Raw genomic sequence first — 23,671 nt, 5'->3', positions numbered from 1 at the left:
TTTTTCACTTAACACTGTATTAGCTGTAGTTGCTTTTACAATCTCCAAGGGTTAGCAACTCAGTCATATATAATTTTCAAATTAGTAGTGGTCATCTGAAATACTGATGTAAATACTGAACACTTAATATAATTTATATGAAATTCCCATTTAGTACCACATCTGTCAAGAGATAACCTTCAGCACAGTTCCATGCCTGCCCCCAGTGAAGCTTTGGTCTTACCTCCAGTCACCTTGGGGCAGCTACTATAAAATCATTTACATGACTGAACAGGTCTTGTATGTCACAACCTCAATTAGACAATGATTTACCATTACCTTCTCGTGCATTACACACTACCCTGCTTGGGTTAATGTTCAGTAATTTTCTGAATTATATAATACAATTTAATAAAGCTCCCAGTCAAGAAAATGAGAAGAGTTTACTCATTCTGCAATCAATGATCATCTTTTTTGGGGCTTATTAACTATTGAGTGAAGTTGAGCAAACAGCTTGATAGCTAATTAATAAAACCTCCCTCTGAACACTATACAAGGAGGAAAGAATGAAATAACACAAGGTCGGCTGACCGTGGAAAGGAAGAAACATCAAGCTTTAGTTTGGCTATGTCGTCCTTTCATGTGCCAAAAACTTTCTAGTTATTAGTGCTTCCAACAGACACTTCTTCTGCTTCTCATGCTTGCACAAGACCAGTGACTCATAACAAAAGAAAAATCTAATGTGTTTAACAGCTTTGGTTTACATAAATATGATACGTCTTTTAGGTATCAATGTGATAAACTATGATAGACTGCAAAGAAAATGTCACAAATTGTATCACAGCCTAGGAATCACTAATTTCATTTTAATTTTCATTACCTTAACATTGTTTAAAAGTAAAACAGATTCCCTGTCACTACTAGTCTGCCTTAATAAATGATCATGTGACCAAAACTTATAATTTTCATTTGGTGGTGGTGGTTCTATGAAGGGCACCAAGTAATATGTGTATGACTGGTACCACACCAAGGTAGCCTGGACACCCACCTCCTCCACTAAAAGAGAACAAAGATGACACTGCTGTGCTGCCCCTCCATGATTTATTACCACCAAACTATAAAACACTGTTCAACAAGTATTCACATTTTTTCTTTAATTTTTTTAAAGAAAGCATTTGAAGCCAAAGGGCAACAGTTGCAACTGGTGTGGTGGTAGGCCTTAATGTGCATAGGATTCTTTAGCAGCCTTGATGAGTAAGTCAGCTGTTGCCAGACAGCTCGTGGGTGACTGCAACACATGCTTATTGCATTTTTCCTTAATACTCAATGGTGGAATGTATTTATAATAACATTACTACATCAAACTTTGTCAAAAGCTAGATAATACTCAAGCTGAAACAATATGCAAGATTCAGCAGACTTTTAACAAAATTCTATGATGATTAAACAAGTAAGTAAAAGATCATTCACATCACTGGCAAAATATGTAGTGTAATCAATGATATCAGTCATATGACTGAGAGAAACTCTTAATGAGACAGGGACTAGCAATCTGGGCATGCACAGGATGCTCTGCAGTGTACTAATCCCTACTACACTGTGTAACTTTAAATAATAAATAGATAACAGTGAAGTAAATTAATACAGCATCTAAAGATTTCATTCATTATTAGATCATGAAAGTATAGATGGAGGTACTCATAGGTTGCCATCCACAAACAACAAGAAGGATGAGTGTAGAGTGTTTGTATGTGTACTGGGGATGACAAAATAAACCAATTTATAATAAAAATACAAACAAAAAGTTGGTCCCATTTGCATTACCAATGATTTTAGCACCTTGACTATCACTAATACTCTATGCTGTACAGAAATGATTTTGCTTTGTGACTCCTTTAATGTGCAATAACTATTTTACTTCAAAAATCTATACCTTCATCTTATTATGTAAGCAATTATGATAACTTGATGCTAAGCTGATGTGAGAGTAGGAGTATTAACTTTAAGTATCTTCTGTATTTTTACAGCTATGAAAGGTGTCATGTCTTGCCTCAGGCACCCCTTTGAGGGAGACTTAAACCTGACATAGATTAATTAGGTATCATATAATCTAGAATACTTAATGAAAGATCACTTCCTTGTTTTCACTTTTGAAGTATTTCTGATGTTAACACTTTGCATGTATATACACATATACTATATATCACATAAACAAATCCAGAAAATATAATGCACTTGTGATTCCTTGCACTATTAGGTGTAGAAGTATTTAACATTGAGAGTTAATCTTTTATACACAATGATTTCATTATATGTATAAGTTTGATATCATTAGTGAAATGGAGACAATTTCAATGAGACTTTTTCTCATCATTGCCAATCACAGTTTATCTGTAGTAAATCTTCTGTGCAGTGTTTGATTAATAGACATAAAATTAGGGATTTACAGTGATGTAAAAGGCTTTTCACCAAAAGCAGTTTTCAGTATACAGTAAATCCTCACTTCACCAAATCTTTATCCATGAGAGTCTAACTAATGAGAGAGCAGATTTATTGGATGGTGTAATATGCAGCTTGGATCTCAAAACCAATGTAAGCAAGTGATAAAGTATGAGCAAACTGGATCCTACATGTGCTTATGACACCAACAATGGACATTACACATGCAATACATCCATGCTACTGCACAGTGTAAGCATATGCAAATATGCACATTCACACATACACACACATACACACACACACACACACACACACACTCCAAACCACTAAACCATGTAGTGTACTGATTAGCACACTTGGCTTACAACCAACAGGGCCTCGATTCAAATCACGGGTATGGTGAGGCAAATAGATGGGTTTCTTAATGTGTAGCTCCTGTTCACCTAGCATCAAGTAGGTACGGGACGTAATTTGAGGGGTTGTGACCTCGCTGTTCCAGTGTGTGGCATGGTCTCAGTCCTACTCGAAGATTGGTCAGTATGAGCTCTGCGCTCTTTTCGTAGAGGAAAGGGTGGCTGGGTGACCAGTAGGTGACTGTGGTGAAACACACACACACACACACACACACACACACACACACACACACACACACACACACACACACACACACACCTTGCAAGTTCTGTGCTGCTCAAGGTCACTGATTCACTCTAATGAAACCCAACCATTTAGGCAGGTAAAATGTGGTCAAGACATTGGTACAGTTATGCCACTTTTCTAAAACTACATTACATATTCTGACATTTGTAAAGGGCACTACAAATATGATAGAATAAATAATAGATATGTTGATACAAGTATCATGGTATTTCCCTAAAGAAATATTCAATAATAAAACTTATAAGATAATCTGAAGGAATACAAATAGGAAATACACATATGCATAAATAATAATAAAAATAGAACCTTGAAGTCACTGCAAAAAGGGAAGTGCACACAACTCACCTGCTGTGTCCCCTGGGAGGTGACCCACCTAGTTTTGTTCAGGAAAAAGTAGCAGAGCTGTACCCTCACCCTAACCACACCCTAGCTGCCACTTCAGACAGATAACAGTACAGTTCTGCACCAAACTAAAATCTCTTCTTCTACTAGCTTTGTCACAATTTTTCAAAAAGCAAACAAGAAACCTGAATGGCTTCTGTGAGAAATGCAATCTTGTGTACACACACACACACACACACACACACACACACACACACACACACACACACACACACACACACACACACACACACACACACACACACACCAAAAAAAAGAGTACAGATTATTAAAACATGTGAAAAAGGTTAGACGTACCTGTGGACAATTCTAGCAAATATAATTCTATTATATTCAAAACTAACTTATGCTCTTGGCTAAACAAATGACAACAGAATTTCCATGATTTTTAAAGCTTTGAATACAGACAATTTTTGCCTGGACATGGCAATTGCAAAGTAGTGTGATGCAGTGAGGCTTTACTGCATATTCAAGCCTAAAACAGGACTTTCATCAGGAAATTGGTTTTCCAGTCAACCTGTGATTCAGTACATGGCGGGCTGATGGCAGCAGGTGAGGCTCACCCTAGTTGAGTGATGGGGTGAATGTTGACCACTGCACATCCACATTTGGCCATTTAGTTGCAAGGCAACTTAGGAACTCACAATTACCTGAGGTAAACCCAACGTGACTCTCTTGCAGAGTGACACGCCCTTCAGCATACTGAATCTGGAAGAACAAATAATGATGTTTACTTTCCAGAAAAATATCAGCTTCAATTAAAATATGCAACAACTTTATATTTCACTGCACAGGAAGCCAATCCACAACAGCTAATGGGAGGCGGTGGCATAGTGGATATGGTGGTGATTGTGGGATCGGGCAGACGTCCATGTATAGGTTTGAATCCCATTACATATCACCTTAATACTTTGCCATTTATTGGGTGGTTTAAAGTTACCTACATATCACCATGATATTCAGGTTTTAGGTGGTTACACCAAAGATATGCTTGGGTGGTGATGTGGGCCCTAATATGGGTACCACTGTAAATAAAATTGCCTGTGCCACTAATGGGTGGAAGCTTAACAGCACTTCCAATACTCTTCAATTTACCTACAGGTGCTATAGGCTATAAAAAAAGTTATTACTGCAATAGGATTATAATCACATGTTGATATTAGAAGAACAAATGTACATCTACAATGTAAAACAATCTTTCAGCTATTCTCTTAATGAGTTACTGCAGTAGACCAGCCAATTCTAATGCTTTCAGTGTTCTGCATCTTCCTTTCTCAGTCACATTCATTACAAGTACAGTGCTGGCAGTGGTAGATGGGGGCAGATGGCACTGAGAGCTACATTCTCTTTCCCAGTGTCACATTCACTTAATCTCCTCTGTCTCACTCTGATCTTTGGGCATTTGGGGAAAAATTGCATTTGACAATTAGTGAGAGGCTTCTCTCAGTCATATGTAGTTGGTGAACCAAGTCGCTGTCAGCTTTTCACATGGGATGGATGTATGCCATTAATCACTATTTAGGACCAAGTTTGACTAGTATATTCACAAACACACTAAGAAGCCAAGAAAGCTACTCAAAGAACACAACTGAAGCCATAGCACACTGGTTAGAGAGAATAAATCAAACAAAGAAGCTCCAAATACAGGACTCCAGCTGAGAACCATGCAATATTGGACCAAAAAAATATCTTGCTACCAGAATCCACGTTGTACCAAGACTACATAAGTCAGCAAGACCTAAGCCAAAAAGTCATCCAAAGGACTCTGAAAGTCTTTGATATGCAGGTAGATGCCTAACCTGGCACTACAAGCAGTGAAATTATGAAGCACCCACATCTACTGGTAGAAGTGGTTGAGCAAACAGTGAGAGACTATTTGAAGAGAAATCTGGATTACAAGAGGAATAGGCCTGTGCCTAAACCATGCATAATATTTGTCCAATGTATGTTTAAAGACAAACTTTTTGAGCTCAGTAAAAAAGGATGGGGACTTCATGGGTGGTGCAATGTGTTATGGTCAGATGAAGCAATCTTTGAGGTGACTGACAACCAGAGAGCAAAAGTTTACCATCCTCTGCAGCAGTGAGTCTTGTAACCCCCACTACACAAGGCATATAGTGAAACACCCTGACTTACTCATGGAACACCAGGAATATCTAATAAAAAACCTAGCTATTTCTTTTATTAAGCATCTTCATATGGTTAAGTAGCCTATATGTTATTAATTAAGTGAGAAGCCATCAAACACCACACACAAACTGTTATCAATCACACCAGTCTTTAACCCCTAAATGACCGGAGGTGGTTATATTTTCCGTCCCGCAGAGACCGACTGTCTCATGCTAAGCCTCAGAAATTACCTGTATTCACCCACTCTCTATGCTCAACCTACATTACAAGAGTGATTTAAATATACTTTGTACTAACCATCAAGTCTTCCTCTTTCCACTGACACCATACAGTGCTGTGGTTATGGAGATGCAGCGAGTTGAATACGAGAAACTTTTAATGTTTGTCCTTGAAGCGTCCAATTTCTCTCTGTGTCTTTGTCTACAAGGTAAGGAAAATGGGAGCTCCGCAGTCTCTTTACACAAGATAAACTATAACAAATGGTTTTCCACGCTATATAACCTCTCATATGTGTAGCTAGTGGACCTATTCATGTTTTTTTTTTTTTTTTTTTTTGCCCTGCAGTGAAGTGTGAGGGACATTATAGCCTAATTTGTGTAGTAGATATGGTAAAAATAATAAATACACTTATTTTTACCATAAGTTGAGTTGAGTTGAATATGAGAAACTTTTGATGTTTGTTCCTGAAGTGTACAATTTCTCTCAGTGTCTTTGTTTACGGAATAAGGAAAATGAGAGCCCTGCAGTCTTTTTACGCAAGATAAACTATAATAAATGCTTTTCCATGCTATGTAACTTCTCATATGTATAGCAAGTGGACCTTTTTATCTGTTTTTTTTTGGCCCTGCAGTGATGTGTGAGGGACATTATAGCATGATTTGTGTAATAGATATGGTAAAAATAATAAGTACACTTATTACAATCTAGTATTTGATCTTATTTTTTCTTTATTCATTTTCAAGGACAAAGCACAACTAATAATTAGAAGAACAATAACGTATACAAAAATGTTGTACATACAGAGGATGTCAAAGCGTGTGCACATTCCTCTGAATCTACTATGGATATTATTTGAGCAATATCTTTCTCACTATCTCTGTAGCAGAAGTATCATCGTTCCTTGTGCCCTCATCTCTTAGATGAAACTCAAAATCACCCAATAGGTAGGAGGAGAGAGCTTTTTCTTCATGTTCCAGCCTTATTGCACTTTGACAGGCACAGGTGTTGTCTAGTACAGCCTCGTTTTACTCGCGGCATTGAGGTGGCCAGGCTGTGGGGAGCAGTCAAGGAATTGGACACATAGAAATCACTATTATTGCTTTTTTCCATGATAAGAGCGTGGCAGAGACTGAACGAGCAGTGATAAATGCTTGCGGGCAATGTTGTCATCGAATGTAACAGAAAAACAGCAAAAACTAGCTAAACATAGCAGAAAATAAGAAATCGGTTATAATTGCCTCCAGTCCACTGCCAGTAAATCGAGTACAACTGCCTCCGGCCCTTTAGGGGGTTAATTGAAGTGCTGGCACCATATGCCACCTCCAACACTATGTATGTTTTTTTCCCTTTCTCTTTCTTGTGCCAGGTAGATCTCTCTCCACCTACATGAACAATATAAACAATTTACAAGCTCTCATAGCTAAGCCTCACCTTGTTGACTGGACACGATGACTCCAAGCCATTGTAGTGGTGGATAAGAAAAGTGTCTGGAGGAGAGTATGACTGGTCTGGTGTGAATAATGTTTCAATAAATTTGTGGTAGAGGATCACTCCCATGCTGTCTGGGTCAAGCTCAGCCATCAAGAATTGGATACTGGAAAAAAAAAAAAAAAAAAAAAAACTTTAATGGAAGGAGTGCTAATAATGGAAAAAAAAAAAAAAAAAAAAAAAAAAAAAAAACGCCTATAATATGTGAGTAAATTTCAAATATCCTTTGTGATAAGTAAATACAAACTTTCATTAAAAGGAACAAATTCTATACATTGTAAGTCAGATTTAAGGAAAAGTTACCTCATCTATTACTGCAAACATATAACTTATGTACTATTTGCAAATGTTAAAAATTCAAAAAGACCAAAGCATGAAGGACATCAAGTTATCTGAGAGTGGTAACTAAATAACTGATGTGAAAATAGTCAGTGACAATGATGGTATACTCTGCATATCTCAGGGGATTCTACAGCTCCTAACTCTTGGCCCACACTTACAAGTCATCATCGGTGCACAGGTTGAGTTTCTCGAGGACATCCTTCAGCTTCTCAGCCTGGATGAAGTGGTTGCCCTCCGTGTCGTACCAGCTGAACACCTGCTTTGCTCGCTCCACTTCAGAGTCAGGTGTCACCAGCTTCTTGCACCAAGAGAACACCACTGAAACATGTACAGGATATAGCGGTGAAATACTATGCTATAGATATTTATGGAGTACTGGATTAGCTATCCATGTGTTTCTTAACTGAAATTTTGCAAATCTTCATTCATTTCAGTCCAAAAATTTAAGTATGCTATGATGCTTTTATCCTTTTGCTCTCCAATCTTATCACACTAGAGTGTAAAGGTAAAACCCTCTAAAAATAATTAGACATAGCTCTGACTACAGGAACAAGGCATGTGGACTAACCTGACAGGTGAGTCTCTGAGGCCATGACCCACACCTGGCTGGTGGGGTTCTTAAGGTACCATCCCACCTGAACGTAGCGTAGGTGCTCCAGCCGTGTCAGGAACCCCACTGCAGGCCGCTTCAAAACACCAACCAGGTCTGGGAATGGAGGTCTCAGTGAGGCCACCATTATAAATTTCTACACATGAGGTTTGTTGAAAAAAGTACCCTCATCTTAGAATGAAGAACAAAAGTTACATTCTTTTAGATGTGCACCTTGTGAACACCACACACTTAGCCTATCAGTTTTTATTTCTAGGAACATCTCTTGAGGTCCTGATCCAGAATAACTACCAGGCACAGTGACATGTACTGCATCATGTCTCCTTGGCTCTTAATCATGATTGTTCAAATAACACCTTCAGCTTAGGGAACAACCACGGATCACAAAGAACCACAGCTATGACCAAGACAGTCAGATGAACCTGAAAAGTTTGATGTCTGGCCAAGAAATTCTGCATTTGATGTGAAAAACAGGCTGCCAACTGTCTGACTCCTACATGCTATCTCTTGTGCTTAACTGCTTTCTCTATATTTGATCCAGGTATTGTTGACTGAGCACTAAATTCTTTATATCTATCTAGCAACATGTTGCTTTGTGGTATCTAGCTGTCCTCTGAGGCAGTTGTCTCTGCTGACAGGATGGGAGTGGAAGAGTTTTCATGCAAATTAGGACAGTGCACCTTGTGTCCATTCTTGAACAAGACTTCCAGAAATATATCTCCTTGTCACTTACTATAACACACAAAGAAATCTAGCATAAACGTATGAAATATTTCAAGTTTTTCTGATAAGTTTCAAAACTCTGTGGGCATGGAAGTATGAAGTTAAAGAAGAAAAAAATGAAGTAACTGATGACACTAGTTTTCATTGAAGACACATACTGTACATATTTACAGAGAAATTAATATGAATATGAACAGAAACCAGATATCATGATGTCAAGTGAAACAAAAGGATAAAAACAGAGCCTTGAGGTGCTTACCAAGGCCACCCACATTCTTGATGCCATCCCAAACATAGGGTGAGGCACGGCCAGTGATGAGGAGGTTGATGAGGCCTTGTCCCCCATGGCCTTGTGTTGCATCAATCAGGCTCTCCCCAAGGTCACCCATCTCCTCCCTCACTTTTCGAACACCCTGACGAAGGACATCAAATGAAACAATTCTTTTCAATATCTAAGATGTTGTTTTGTGTTGGCAGCAATTTTCTGTCATTCATCTCTTTGAAACCTTGATGTTGATGGTTAAAATGACTTGTATCTTTGGTAAACTATAATACACATAATAAACAAAGAAATCTGACATCAATATAAACTGCTAAAGATCAATACACACAAATAGTTTTAAAAGATGCTTCTATACATTTAGTTCAATCTTACCTTTGTCAAGATAACGGAGTATAAGAATAACAGCACCCCATACTGGGCTTTGTACCTATCCAGGTGAGTTTCTAAATGACTCTGCAATGAGTGAGCATTTTCAAAATCCCTTAATCTGAAACAGCAAGGAAACTTATTATTTACTTTGACATTTTTCAAAATTGCAATTAAATGGTAGAAGATGCTACATTTCATAAACGTATTATGTAACAGATGATCAAAATAAATAAGCTACTCTAACATATATTTTGATATTGTAACCATTGAAACTTTTGTTATCTTAGAATTTTAAAAAATTGCATCTCACACACACACACACACACACATTACTTAAACAACAAGTAAGAGAGAAAACAAGTGATCAAAGAAATGGAAGAGTTAGTGAGAGATACGGTAGACAAAAAGAAGTGTATGGTTATGTATGGACAACACGAGAAAAAAAATCTAGTGAAATTTGTGAGAGAGATGGTTAAGCAAATTATGTCAGTGGTTCAAGATGAAGAACGGAGTCTTGAAATAGAAGAAAAATAAAGACTTCGTCAATATGGTCAGGGGACTAAAAGACCACTAAAAGTTAAAATGAGATTGCAAGTAGGGGTGGAAGAAATATTAGTGAGGACTGGAAAGCTGGCTGGTATGACAGAATATAACAACATTTAGATAAGGAGAGATACAAATCAGGAAGAAAGGGAAAAAGAGAAAGAACTGAGAAGTGAAACTTAGGAAAAAAGAGAAAAGGACAGAGAATGAGAAGAAGAAATTCTACTAGAGAGTGCTAGACATGAGGTTGAGGAAATGGTATATTCAGGAAGAGGAAGAAAAAGCATTAAGAGATATGTATACAAACATAGATGTAATCATATCAGGAAGGTTGGAAGTGGGAGATTATATATTAGAAAAAAGACTGGATGTGGTATGTATAACAGAAACAAAGTTAAGGGATGATGTACAAGTAAATCTTAAAGAGCAGGGATATAATGTTTGGAGGAGAGACAGAAGATGAAAAGCAAGAGTACTGATAATAGCTCGAGAGGATATATACGTGGAGGAGATACAGTATGGAGATGGATAGGCAGATGCTTTAAGCATAACAATTAAGATGAGTAGGAGGGAGAGGAGTATCATAGTAACATATGTGTTACCAAAGACTAATACATGGAGGCTTGCCGTACATGAAGAAATGCAAAATGAAGTGCTAAATTGCCTGGATAATACGTTAAGGGAGGACAAAAGAGTTATTTGTGGGAGATCTAAACTGAAAACATGTAAATTGGGAAGAAATGGATGTAAACAGTCATGCTGGATGTTGGGGGGAAGAAGTGTTACAAATGGTAATGGTAAACACATTGGACCAATGGGTGAAGGACTATACATGGTATAGAGGGGAAAAAGAACCATCTACAGTATGCTGGATTTGGTAAAGCATTCACACACACACACACACACACACACACACACACACACACACACACACACGGGACATCGTCGATGGCGGATGTGGTCGCTGAGCTCCAGAGCAATCATCTCTAATTCTACAGTTACCATTGCCTAAGAGTAACCAAGGTGGGAAAGGAGCTGGTAATGTTTGTCCCGTCTCCATATAGTCATGTTAACTGTTGATTAGCAAAATAATGTCCAGGGAAGGTAAATATAAACTGTAGCCTGCGTTTGAGCCATCAGCTGGTTTGTTTACATCTGCGCAACATGGCGGCCGTGAACTCGAAAGATGAATCAGACTTCACAGGATTTCAAGGAATAATGGAGAAGAGCGCTTATGTGAAGAAAATTCTGGAGTTGGAAGGTAAAATTGAAAAACTGTTTGAAAAGTATGGGGGCCTGGAAACGAGTTATGACAATGTAATGAAAGAGTGTGCCGATATGAAGAAGGAAAATGAAGCACTGAAAGAGGAAGTTAAGCTAATTAAAGTGAATTGCGAAAAATGTGGAGAATCTCTAGGAAAAGTGATGGAGAAGCAGGCTGAATGGAAAAAAAGTCAGGAAGTGGAAAGAAAGGAGGTAAATTACAAAGTTGCAAGTCTGGAAAAGGAAATCAAAGAGTCTGGGGAGAAAACTTTGGGCCTTGCTGAAATTATAGATCAACAGATCATAGAAGAGAAGATTGCTGAGAAAGTGGTGAAGGTTATTAAGTCAAATGAGACATTGGTGAGGGAAACTGTAGACAAAAAGAGATGTGTGGTGATATTTGGTGTGGAGGAGGATAAGACACCGAGTAAAATGGAGAGAGAGAAAACATAAAAAGGTGATAAATAATATCATTAATGTGGTGCAGGAGGAGGAAAAGACCTAGTACAAGAAATAGAGGACTTCCATAGAATTGGAAAGTTCACAAGAGAAGGTATGAGGCCAATAAGAATCAAACTTAAGTCACAAAAGGATGTAGATGAATTGGTGGAGAAGTCATGGAGGCTAGCCCAGCAGGAAACAACAAGGAAGATTTGGTTGAGAAGAGATCTCGGTGAAAAGGAAAGAGAAATGTTAAATGAGTTGAGAAAGGAGGCTTTGAAAAAAATGAAGAGAGGACAGAAGAGGAGAAGAAAGAGTTTTTCTGGAGAATCTTGGATATGAGACTGAGGAAGTGGTTCATAACCCAGAAAAGTACAGCAAGAAAGGACTAAAGAAACTTACGTATGAGCGGAATGTAATGTATTCCAACATAAATGGAGTGATATCGGGATTTTAGAACTCAACGATTACTTGAGGGACAAGAACCCAGATATTGTGGGTCTTACTGAAACAAAACTGAGAGAGGAGAAGACCTGATGATGGTTGGAGAAGGGAAATATAATGTTTGGAAAAGAAATAGAGTAGGTAAGATGGGAGGAGGAGTGATGTTGCTGGTTAAAAAAGATATAAAGGTGGATCAAGTGAAAGAAGGTATGGGAAAGGCAGAAGTGCTAAAGATCAGAGCAGAAACTAATGAAGGAAAAAGAGGCACTACATAGTGGTGTACGTACCACCTAAGACAAATGCATGGTCAGTACAGGAATATGAAGAAATGATAAGTGATACAGGAACATGTCTGGAAGAAATGTTGGGTGGCTGTGAACGAACTATAATGATGGGAGATTTTAATTGTAAAGAGGTGTGTTGGGAGGACTGGTCAATGGAAGGATCAGAGACAACATGGGAAATACACTATTGACACTGGCAATGGAAAATGTGTTAACTCAGTGGGTCAAAGAAGATACTAGGTTTGGAGGAGAGGGAGCATCGTCAAGACTGGACTTGGTCTTTAGTACAGAGCCAATGGTCATTGAGGAGATGAGGGTGGAGTGCCCTTTAGCAAAGAGTGATCATGCAGTTTTGGAGTTCAAGGTGATAGATGAAGAGAAATCTAGAAGAAATGAAGAATATAAAGTGGGAAGATGGAATTATGCCAAGACAGATTTTGGAAACCTAAAGAAATTCTTTCAAGAGACAAATTGGATGAAATTCAAGAGTGCTAAGGAGCAAATGAAAAGTGGAAGGAATTTATAAAAATATACAAAGAAGGTGAGAAAAATTTGTACCAATAAGACAACATAGAGAAGTTGGAAAGCAGGACTGGTTTAACGATAGATGTGAAAAGGCTAGAACAAGAAAAGAGGATGCATGGAAGAGGTGGAGAAGGAAAAGACGGATTAAGCAGTGGGAAAGTTACAAAAGAGCAAGAAATGAATATGTGTTGATTAGAAGAGAAGAAAGAAAGAAACAAGAAAAGGATATAATTGATAAATGTAAAGACCAACCAAGGCTTTTTACAGACATGTGAACAACAACATCAAAAATAGAGAAAGTATTGAAAGTTTAGAAGTAAATGGAGTATGCAGTGAAGATCCCAGGAAATGGCAGAGGCTATGAATGGATGCTTTCGGAAGGTATTCACAAAGGAGACTGCTTTTGACAAACCACTGGTAATGGAACAGAAAGGGATTATGAAGGAGTTTCAAGTAACTGTGGAGGAGATCAAGAATATGATGGGGAGTTTAGAAGTGAGAAAAGCTGTGGGACCTGATGGGGTATCAGGATGGATTTTAAGAGAATGCAGGAGCAACTGGCAGAAAAAGTTTGTGAAGTAATTGATGCCTCATTAAGGGAAGGTGTAGTGCCCCAAGACTGGAAAAGAGCTAACATTGTCCCAATCTATAAATCAGGTAACAAGAGAGACCCATTGAACTATAGACCAGTGTCACTTACAAGTGTGGTAGCTAAGATGTGTGAGAGGGTGGTGAAGAATAGATGGACAGACTTCTTGGAGAAAAATGACATACTTTGTGAGTGTCAATTTGGTTTTAGAAAAGGGCGTTCATGCACGACAAACCTGATATGTTACTATTCGAGGGTGATAGATGTAATACAGGAAAGAGATGGTTGGGCTGATGGAATATATCTGGATTTAAAAAAGGCCTTTGATAAGGTACCACACCGGAGACTGATCTGGAAACTTGAAATGGTAGGAGGAGTGCATGGCAGTTTACTAAAATGGATGGAAGACTTTTGGTAGGAAGAGAAATGAGAACAATAATTAAGGACAGACCATCAGAATGGGGCTTGGTGGAGAGTGGAGTTCCACAGGGATCAGTGTTGGCACCAGTAATGTTCGCGGTCTACATAAATGACATGGTGGATGGGGTGTCCAGTTATGTGAGCCTATTTGCAGACGATGCAAAATTGTTAAGAAAAGTGAGATGTGACAAAGATTGCGAACTACTCCAGGAAGACTTGGACAGAATATGGAAATGGAGCTGTACATGGCAAATGGAGTTCAACACGACAAAATGCAAGAAAATAGAGTTTGGCAAGAGTGAAAGAAGAATCAGGAGTATGTACAAGATAGGAAATGAAGACATAAAACCAGTCATGAAGAAAAAGACCTTGGGGTGACAATTACCAATGACCTATCGCCAGAGAGACATATAAACAAAATAATTGGAGAAGTATTGAACTTATTGAGGAACATAAGAGTGGCGTTCGTATATTTAGATGAAGAAATGATGAAGAAAATAATTACTGCAATGATAAGACCGAGGCTTGAATATGCAACAATACAGTGGGCTCCGAACTTAAAGAAACACATAAGGAAACTAGAGAAAGTACAGAGGGCTGCAACAAAATGGTGCCTGACTTAAGAGATTTGACTTATGAAGACAGACTGAAAAGAATGCAACTTCCGACCCTGGAAAACAGAAGAGAAAGGGGAGACCTGATAGCAATATACAGAGTGATGATTGGCATGGAAAAATGGATAGGGAAGATCTGTGTATGTGGAATGAAAGAATGTCGAGAGGGCATGGGAAAAACTAAAATGGCCACTTATAGGAGAGATGTGAAAAAATATAGCTTCCCTCATAGAAGGGTGGAAGCATGGAATAGTTTAGACGTGGAAGTGGTCAACGCAAGGAATATTCATGATTTTAAGAAAAAGCTGGACATTAATAGATATGGAGACGGGACAACACGAGCATAGCTCTTTTCCCGTATGTTACAATTAGGTAAATACAATTAGGTAAATACACACACACTGCATAGTGTAGTGGTTAGCACGTTCAGCTCACAACCGAGAGGGTCCGGGTTCGAGTCCCGGAGCGACGAGGCAAATGGGCAAGCTTCTTAATGTGTAGCCCCTGTTCACCTAGCAGTAAATAGGTACGAGATGTAACTCGAGGGGTTGTGGCCTCGCTTTCCCAGTGTGTGGAGTGTGGTGTGGTCTCAGTCCTACCTGAAGATCGGTCTATGAGCTCTGAGCTCACTCTGTAATGGGAAAGGCTTTCTGGGTGAAGCAGACGACCGTGGTGAAATTACACACACACACACACACACACACACACACACACACACACACACACACACACACACACACACACAAAAAAAAAAAAAAAAAAAAAAGGCAGCTCAGTGGTTAGAGCGCTGGCTTCAAAGCCAGAGGAGAGTTCGATTGGCTGGGTGGAGATAAGGTGTGTCTCCTTTCACGTAGTGAGTGTTCACCTAGCAGTGAGTAGTAGATGTAAATTGAGGAGTTGTGACCTTGTTGTCCCGGTGTGGTGTGTGCCTGGTCTCAGGCCTATCCGAAGATCGGAAATAATGAGCTCTGAGCTCGTTCCGTAGGGTAATAACGTCTGGCTGTCTCGTCAGAGACTGCAGCAGATCAAACAGTGAACACACAAGTGGATAATGAGAAATTGATTCTGAGAGAAGAATATGGCATTAGAAGCACAAGATTGCATAGTAAAAAACCGAGGAAGGGAAGATGTCTGAGAGATGTTAAAAAAATATAGTTTCCCACAAAGATGTGTTGAGACTTGGAACAGTCTGAGTGAGGAAGTGGTGTCAGCAAAGATTGTGCATAGCTTTAAAGAAAAATTGGATAAGTGTAGATATGGAGAGGGGCCAAGATAAAGGCCAGGCCCTGTAAAACTACAAAGGTAAATACACACACACACACACACACACACACACACACAAAAAAACACAAAACACACAAGACACATTTTTGGAGAATTCTAGGAGACAGGATAAGGAAATGGTATATAAATGAGAAGGAAGAGAAAAAAGTGGAACAAGTTTAACTAAAAATGATAAAGGCAAAAGACTAAAAATGATGTATACGAACATAGACGGGGTTTTATCAAGTAAATTAGAATTAAGAGATTACATAAGGAAAGAAAATCCAGATATTGTATGCCTGGCTGAAACAAAACTAAATAAGGCAATCAAAATAGACTTGGATAATAGGTATAATGTATGGAGAAGAGACAGAGTGGGTAAAGGAGGAGAAGTCATAATTATGTTAAGGAAGGAGATAGTGATAAATGAAATGGAATGTGGGGAAGGAAAAGCAGAAGTATTGTATATTAAGATGCATATTAATAAAAAAAGAGATAACAATCATTGTAACATATGTGCCACCAAAAACAAATTCATGGACCAATCAAGAATATAAAGACATGATAGATGACACAATAAGGAGTCTAATGAGAATCGTTAAAGAAAGGAGAAAAGTGGTATTAGTAGGAGATTTCAACTGTATGGGGGAAGAAGCCTGGGGAGAAAGATTCTTGAACCTAATGATAGACAATATGATGGACCAGAGAGTAAAGGAATGCACAAGATTCAGAGGAAACAACGAGCTGGCGAGATTGGACCTAGTTTTTACAAGGGGTATACAAATGAATGATGATATAAGATATAAGTGCCCATTGGGAAAGAGTGACCATGCAATATTAGAAATAGATATAGAAGAGGGAAAGGAAGATAGAGACGATTCATACAAAGGAGACCGATTAAATTACAGAAAGGCTGATATTGAGAATCTCAAGAACTATTTTAGAAACGTAAACTAGGAGGAGATGGAAAACTCAGAGACAATGCAAGACAAATATAACTTATTTTTGGAAATATATAAAACAGGAGTCAGGGAATATGTCCCAAAATATAGACCAAAAGAAGAAGGAAAGAAAGATTGGTTTAATGCAAGGTGTGCTAGGGCAAAGGAGAAAAGAGATGGAGCATGGAAAAGGTGGAGGAGAAATAGGAATCCAACAAATAAGGAAAACTTCAAGGCAGCGAGAAATGAATATGTTAAGGTGAGGAAGGAAGAGGAAAAGAACTTGAAAAGATATTGTCGAAAAATGTAAGGAGCAACCAAAATTGTTCTATAGATTCATAAATGGAAAAATTAGGCAAAAGAAACAATAGAAAGGTTAAAAGGAGAGAACGGGATGGTGGAAGACCCAAAAGTATGGCAGAACTATTAAATAAAAATTCCAGGAGGTCTTTACTAAAGAATCCAAATTTGAGAGGCCACAGGGTAATAGAGACAATCTATATGAAAGAGATTAAAGTAACCAAGCTTGAAATAAAAGAGTTAATGAAGGAACTGGATGAAGAGAAGGCAATGGGACCGGATGAAGTCTCAGGCAGAATACTGAAAGAATGTAGGGAAGAACTAGCAAGTCCTATATACAACATCATAAAATGCTCAATAGAAAATGGAACAGTGCCAGTAGAATGGAAAAGAGCTGAGGTGGTTCCCATATATAAGAGTGGAAGGAAAGAAGAACCTTTAAATTACAGACCGGTATCACTAACTAGTGTAATATGCAAGATGTGTGAAAGAATAATAAAGAAACAATGGATTGAGTTCCTTGAAGACAACAAATTAATATCAAATAGCCAATTTGGTTTTAGAAAAGGACGGTCTTGTGTAACTAATTTATTGAGTTTCTATTCTAGAATAGTTGATAGAGTACAAGAGAGAGAGGATGGGTTGACTGCATCTATTTGGATTTAAAAAAGGCGTTTGACAAAGTGCCACACGCAAGATTACTGTGGAAGTTAGAGGAGAAGGGTGGCTTAAAAGGAAGCACATTGAGATGGATAGAAAATTATTTGAGGGGGAGAGAAATAAGGACGATAGTTAAAGATATGAAGTCCAAGTGGAGAGCAGTAGAAAGCGGAGTGCCACAGGGGTCAGTATTGGCACCAATACTTTTCCTCATTTATATTAACGACATGCCAGAAGGAGTGAACAGCTACATAAATTTGTTTGCGGATGATACGAAACTGTGCAGAGTTATAAAGCAAAAGGAGGATTGTGAAATACTGCAAGAAGACCTAAATAAGATCTGGGAATGGAGTAAGAAGGGGAAATGGAATTCAATGTGAACAAAAGCCATGTCATGGAAATGGGAAAGAGTGAAAGACGACCTGTGGGAATCTATAAGATGGGAGATGGAGTAGAACTGGAGAAAGTCAAAAGGAAAAGGACTTAGGAGTGATGATGGAAGAAAACAATCAACCAGTAAGCCATATTGATAGAATTTTTAGAGAAACATAATTTGCTAAGGAATATTGGAGTAGCATTTCACTACATGGACAAAGAAATGATGAAGAAATTGATAAGTACTATAATAAGACCCAGATTGGAATATGCAGTAGTGTGGACCCCTCATAAAAAGAAACACATAAGGAAATTGGAGAGGCTACAAAAAATGGCTACAAGAATGGTCCCAGAACTTGAAGGGATGACATATGAGGAGAGACTAAAGGCTATGGATCTACCAACCTTGGAACAAAGAAGGGAGAGAGGAGACCTGATACAAGTCTATAAATTGATCAACGGAATGGACCAAGTGGATAATGAGAAACTGATCCTGAGAGAAGAATATGACATCCGAAGCACAAGATCGCATAGTAAAAAGCTGAGAAAGGGAAGATGTCTGAGAGATATTAAAAAATATAGTTTCCCGCAGAGATGTATTGAGACGTGAAACAGTTTAGATGAAGAAGTAGTGTCTGCAACGAGTGTGCACACTTTTAAAGTAAGATTGGATAAGTGTAGATATGGAGATGGGGCCACACGAGCATAAAGCCCGGGCTCTGTAAAACTACAACTAGGTAAATACACACACACACACACACACACACACACACACACACACACACACACACAAAAAAAAAAAAAAAAAAAAAAAAAAAAAAAACTTGTCTGACCATCAAGTATCATAGCCCAATGAGAAAAAGTGATCACGTGGTTCTAAAAACTTAATTAGAGGAGTAGGAAACTTTGAAATGTAATGTGAGACACAAACAGAAAAGAGTGAACCACACAAAGACAAATTTTGAAGGATTAAGAAGTTACTTTGGTAGTATTGATTGGAAGGAAACTATGCAAGGCAGGACAGTTCAAGAAGTATGAAATATTACTAGATAAGTATAATGAGGGGGTAACGAGATATGTTCCAAAATACAGAGTAAATGAGAGCAAACATACACAGAATAATGCTATATGTGCAAAAGCTAAAAAGTGCAAGGATGCAGCTTGGAAAAAATTAAGGAAGCAACAAAATTAAGTAAATAGGAAGCAGTATAAAGAGGCAGAAAACAAATACATTAGGATAAGAAGGAAGGTGGAGAGAAATTTTGAAAAGGATGTAGTAAAGAGATGTGAAAAAGAACTCAAGCTTTTTTCATATGTATATAAATGGAGAAATGACAAACAGAGACCAACACTAAGTTAATTAAAGGAAATACGATATATAAAACAGTGAACTTACAAATGAGGGCTTTAAATCAGTATTCAATGAAGAAGGAGTTTTCATGGAACCAAACAACCAAGCAACACAGAAAGGATTAAGAAACATTGTGATGTATAAACAAAATTAGCAATTTACTAGAAAAGGTGGATGTAAGAAAGGCAATGGGGCAGATGCAGTGTCAGGATGGACACTGAGGGAATGTAGAGAAGAACTGGTGAAATCAATCTGGGATGTGATCAACAGCTCTATAACAGAAGGGAAGCTACCAAGAAAATGGAAAAGAGCAAATATAGTCCTAATATACAAAGGAGGAAAAAAGACCGAGGTCCCAAATTATAGACCAGTGTCACTGACTAGTGTTGTGGGAAAGATCTGTGGAATTATAATTCAAGAAAAATGGTTAGAACATCTGGAGGAAAATGAAATAACAGATAACTCCCAATTTGGTTTTAGGAAAGAAATATCATGCATAACAAATTTACTAAGCTTTTATGTAAGAGTAATAAATGAAATACAAGGGAGAGATGGATGGGTTGTCATAATGTATTTAGATATTCAAAAGGCTTTCGACAGAGTATCACACAGAAGACTCCTATGGTAAATAGGACACATTGGAGAAATACAGGGAAATATCTTAAACTGGATGACGGACTACTTAACAGATAGGAAAATGAGGACAATGATAAGAGATACCTCAAGGTTCAATGCCGGCACCAATTATGTTCCAAGTATATATTAATGATGTACAAGAGGTTTTGAGTAGTTATGTAAATCTGTTTGCAGATGATGCAAAACTTTTGAGAGTAATAAGGAACATCGAGGACTGTATGGAATTGCAGAAAGATATTGACAAGCTCTGGGGATGGAGCCAAGAGTGGAATTTAGAATCTATTACCAGGAAACGCAATGTAATGGAAATGTGTAAAATTAATAGAAGACCTAAGTGGGAATACATAATGAGAGACAGAATTATAATGAAAAAAAGAGAAGAAAATCCTGTGAGTATACAGTATATACTATACTATAGTATATAGTATTATACAAGACACCCTGACTCCAGAAAGACACATAAATGGGTTTTATGTTTCAACATGCAAGAAACACACACACACACACACACACACACACACACAATCAGCACCACCACTCACCTAACACTGGAGTGGAACAAACTGTAATCTTTGGCACTTGGTGTAGAGGAAGGTTGATCAGGCTCTGTTGGACTGGAGCCTGGACACTCACTACTCAGAGAGAGTGGGTCATCCAGGCAGGCTATGTGAAAGGGGCCTGTAACAACATTACAACCAAGAATCAACACTTGTAAGCACAATAGAATGTTCTTGATGCAGAGTTCCTTAAGAGAATTGGAAATGAGTTCACTCAGAATTATATTTCTAATCCTGTCTAGAAATGTCTTTGTGAAAAGATATTAGTTTTGTTATTGAAACTCTCAAACATTTTCTTGATATTCTTTACTAAGCTGATAATACAAGCACATTTCTATTCTATCATTACTGTGCAAAGCGATACAGAGTGGAAGAAAATTGGAAAAATGAGTGTGACAGGAAAAGAGAAGTGGGTTTGGTGATGAAGTGTGCCATTATAGAATAAAATAAGAAGAAATAGATGGATGATGACAGACTGCTTAACAAAGGTGTTCAGCAAAAAGTCAAGTCCAACCCAGTAGTCAGCGTGTGGCTCACCATGGTCCTGGTGGGTGGGGGAGCCACTGTCCTCAGTGCTGGAGGAGGAGCTGGACTTATCTCCAGCATGGCCTGCTACAGAGACCAGCTGTTTACACTGACATAGGATTTCAGTCAAGGCTGCTGCTAAATATTGGTCCACTGTTGTACTATCAATCTGTGGGAAACTAACGCTGTTCATTGCCATAAATCTATAAGAACTCTTAACACCACAATTCAACACTCTATCCAATAATGCTGTCAGGAACCTTAAGGATTCCACTCTGCCATATCTGAATGGACTTTGTAGCTTTTCCAAAACAAGACTGTATGTCTAGCTTTAAACAATATTTCAAGTTATTCCATAATATCTATGAAAATTTTAAAAATCTTACATCAATGTACAATCTGACTTTGCAGCCTGAGGCCTGAGGTAAGTGTATTAATCTTAGGGATATATGCATTAAAAACAATTGTTAATCTTTAGGAACAAGCAAAACTATCACAAAATTTAGTGATGCAACTGTATTTCTATTAAAATATATGGTAGTTCAGTATTATGTAATTATTTTACCATATATTTTTTTGTGAAAATAAGCAAGGCAAATCCTTCTAAAAAGGACCATACTTTATAATGCAATATCTTGTATGCTATCAAGTAAATTAATGCATATTGTAGTAAAGTAAACACAAAGATTCATGAGGCCTAGATATTTGCCAGAACATGCCAGAAGGAAACTCACCTCCCTGAGTTGTGAAAACTGGTAACTTGCAATTAAGTTTTTTATTAAGAAAGCCTGCACAGGGGCAATGACAGCACATGGTCCTCCACTTGTCTGTATTAAAGCTGTTCTCTCATCCCCACTGAAGATAAAACCTGCAAAAGATATTCCCTGCTGGCACATCACAGGTAAACACAATACTGCTGATGGTGGGATGAAAGCCACTGCCCCTCTGCCAGCTGCCAGTGCAAGGAAAGGAGTCTCCATTACCTTAAACAACATAACCAGTACAGCAGCTTCACTTTATTTTAAAATACCCTTAACTGTTTGTTTGTTAGGAGACATCTAGGTGGCAATAAGGTAGCTATTACGGTAGATTGACCACTGTGTGTCAAGTCTATCATTTTGATAAAACCAAGTGATTTTGCAGAGAAACAATTATCAAGTGAATTCAAAATATTATGATCTCTCAAAATAAAAATTATATCTAAGAACAAAATTTCATGAGAAAAAAAAAAAAAAGTGATTTTCTTCTTTTCTATAGTACAGGATGACATTGCAAACCCTTTCCATCAGGACTGGTTTAATTTATGAAGGAAATGTCTTGTAAAGTATTTCTGTTCTTTACTCAATGAATTTGGAGTTAAGTTTTCTTAAAGCATTACATACTTTTGGTAACATAACGTAGCAATACTATTTGCTCAAAGAAAAGTAGTTACTCGGAAAAAAAAAAAAACAATTCATGCCCAGAACACATAAGAAAACCAATCATATATGTAACTTCTGTCACCTACCACTAGAGTGCCTAAATGTTAAAACTCATGTTTACAAAAATAGTTGCTATACCACCTAATAACTGCACATCTCTAGTGAGTAACTTAAAATATTGACACCCTGTTCAATCATAATTCTAGTGCTTTCTGGCATCATTTTGCAACGTGAGAGGAGTCCATATTTCAATTGATGTAAAGTGTTTCATGAATGAAACATGTTGTTTTCTTGCTCTTTTGGTCTTCATGTCACAGGAGTGAGGCAGAAGCCTCAATCACAGAGTTGTAAGTTCTCGCCCAAGAGGTGTGGCCGCGCCGCTCTCAAGTGTCAACTTGTACGGGTATCATCTTGTCTACCTTTATTTAGAGGCTTGGAAGTCTTCTAGTGCAAACACACACCCAGGCGATACGAACGTGCCTAGGTATCCAGGAACATTCAACTCTCACCATCAGATGCAGCTGCGCTACAAAACGAAGGCCAAACATGAGTGAGGCAGCAGGCAGCCTCACCGCGGCGGCACGTCACCAGCCACGCTTACCTTGTGACCACCTAGCGAACAACTCTGGCCTGATGTTTGGTCCCCACACCAGCTGTGACACCTCTTGGATGGACTCTGACACTAGCTTAGGGCGCTCTGTCATTATAAACGGCTAACGGAATGACACACACAAGTCCTCGATACACGTCTTGCCACAGCTCAGCGAGGTAAACACTGGCGCCTGGCTGGCCTTTGCAACGGCACGCCCCCCCTGCCCTCATTTCCTCGGTCCCTTGGCTCCTCATCTTAAATTTCCCGTTTGTTTCATTAT

The 23,671-nt window shown here is 38.2% G+C and overlaps 1 protein-coding gene across 2 annotated transcripts; it reads right to left on the bottom strand.

Annotated features, from left to right (window-relative positions):
- On the bottom strand, positions 1-23,592 carry LOC123511887 (ubiquitin carboxyl-terminal hydrolase MINDY-3-like). Of its 2 annotated transcripts, none has more exons than XM_045267947.1 (10): positions 23,401-23,592; positions 22,113-22,246; positions 21,391-21,547; positions 20,839-20,974; positions 9,651-9,765; positions 9,255-9,408; positions 8,231-8,368; positions 7,821-7,980; positions 7,264-7,426; positions 1-4,191 (listed from the first exon to the last, which is right to left on the bottom strand). In XM_045267947.1, exons 1-10 carry the CDS (start codon positions 23,501-23,503, stop codon positions 4,048-4,050), a joined length of 1,404 nt encoding a protein of 467 aa, XP_045123882.1. In that variant the 5' UTR covers positions 23,504-23,592; the 3' UTR covers positions 1-4,047. The 2 variants fall into 2 exon arrangements, with proteins under 2 accessions (XP_045123882.1, XP_045123883.1); XM_045267948.1 differs by lacking the exon at positions 1-4,191 and adding an exon at positions 6,540-6,883.
- Positions 23,593-23,671: the final 79 nt, after the last annotated feature.

Source organism: Portunus trituberculatus, chromosome 32 (assembly GCF_017591435.1).
Source record: "Portunus trituberculatus isolate SZX2019 chromosome 32, ASM1759143v1, whole genome shotgun sequence".
Classification (NCBI taxonomy): domain Eukaryota; kingdom Metazoa; phylum Arthropoda; class Malacostraca; order Decapoda; family Portunidae; genus Portunus; species Portunus trituberculatus.
This window is presented reverse-complemented; position numbering and strand designations above follow the sequence as displayed.

What these genes read in the sequence shown, in the direction of transcription:
- LOC123511887 (XM_045267947.1), bottom strand. Translation starts at nt 23,503, where the DNA reads ATGACAGAGCGCCCTAAGCTAGTGTCAGAGTCCATCCAAGAGGTGTCA. An exon ending in CCCCACCCACCAGGACCATG is followed by an intron (nt 20,975 to 21,390) that starts GTGAGCCACACG and finishes ATGTTGTTACAG; the next exon opens with GCCCCTTTCACATAGCCTGC. An exon ending in CTGTGCACCGATGATGACTT is followed by an intron (nt 7,427 to 7,820) that starts GTAAGTGTGGGC and finishes TTTTTTTTCCAG; the next exon opens with TATCCAATTCTTGATGGCTG.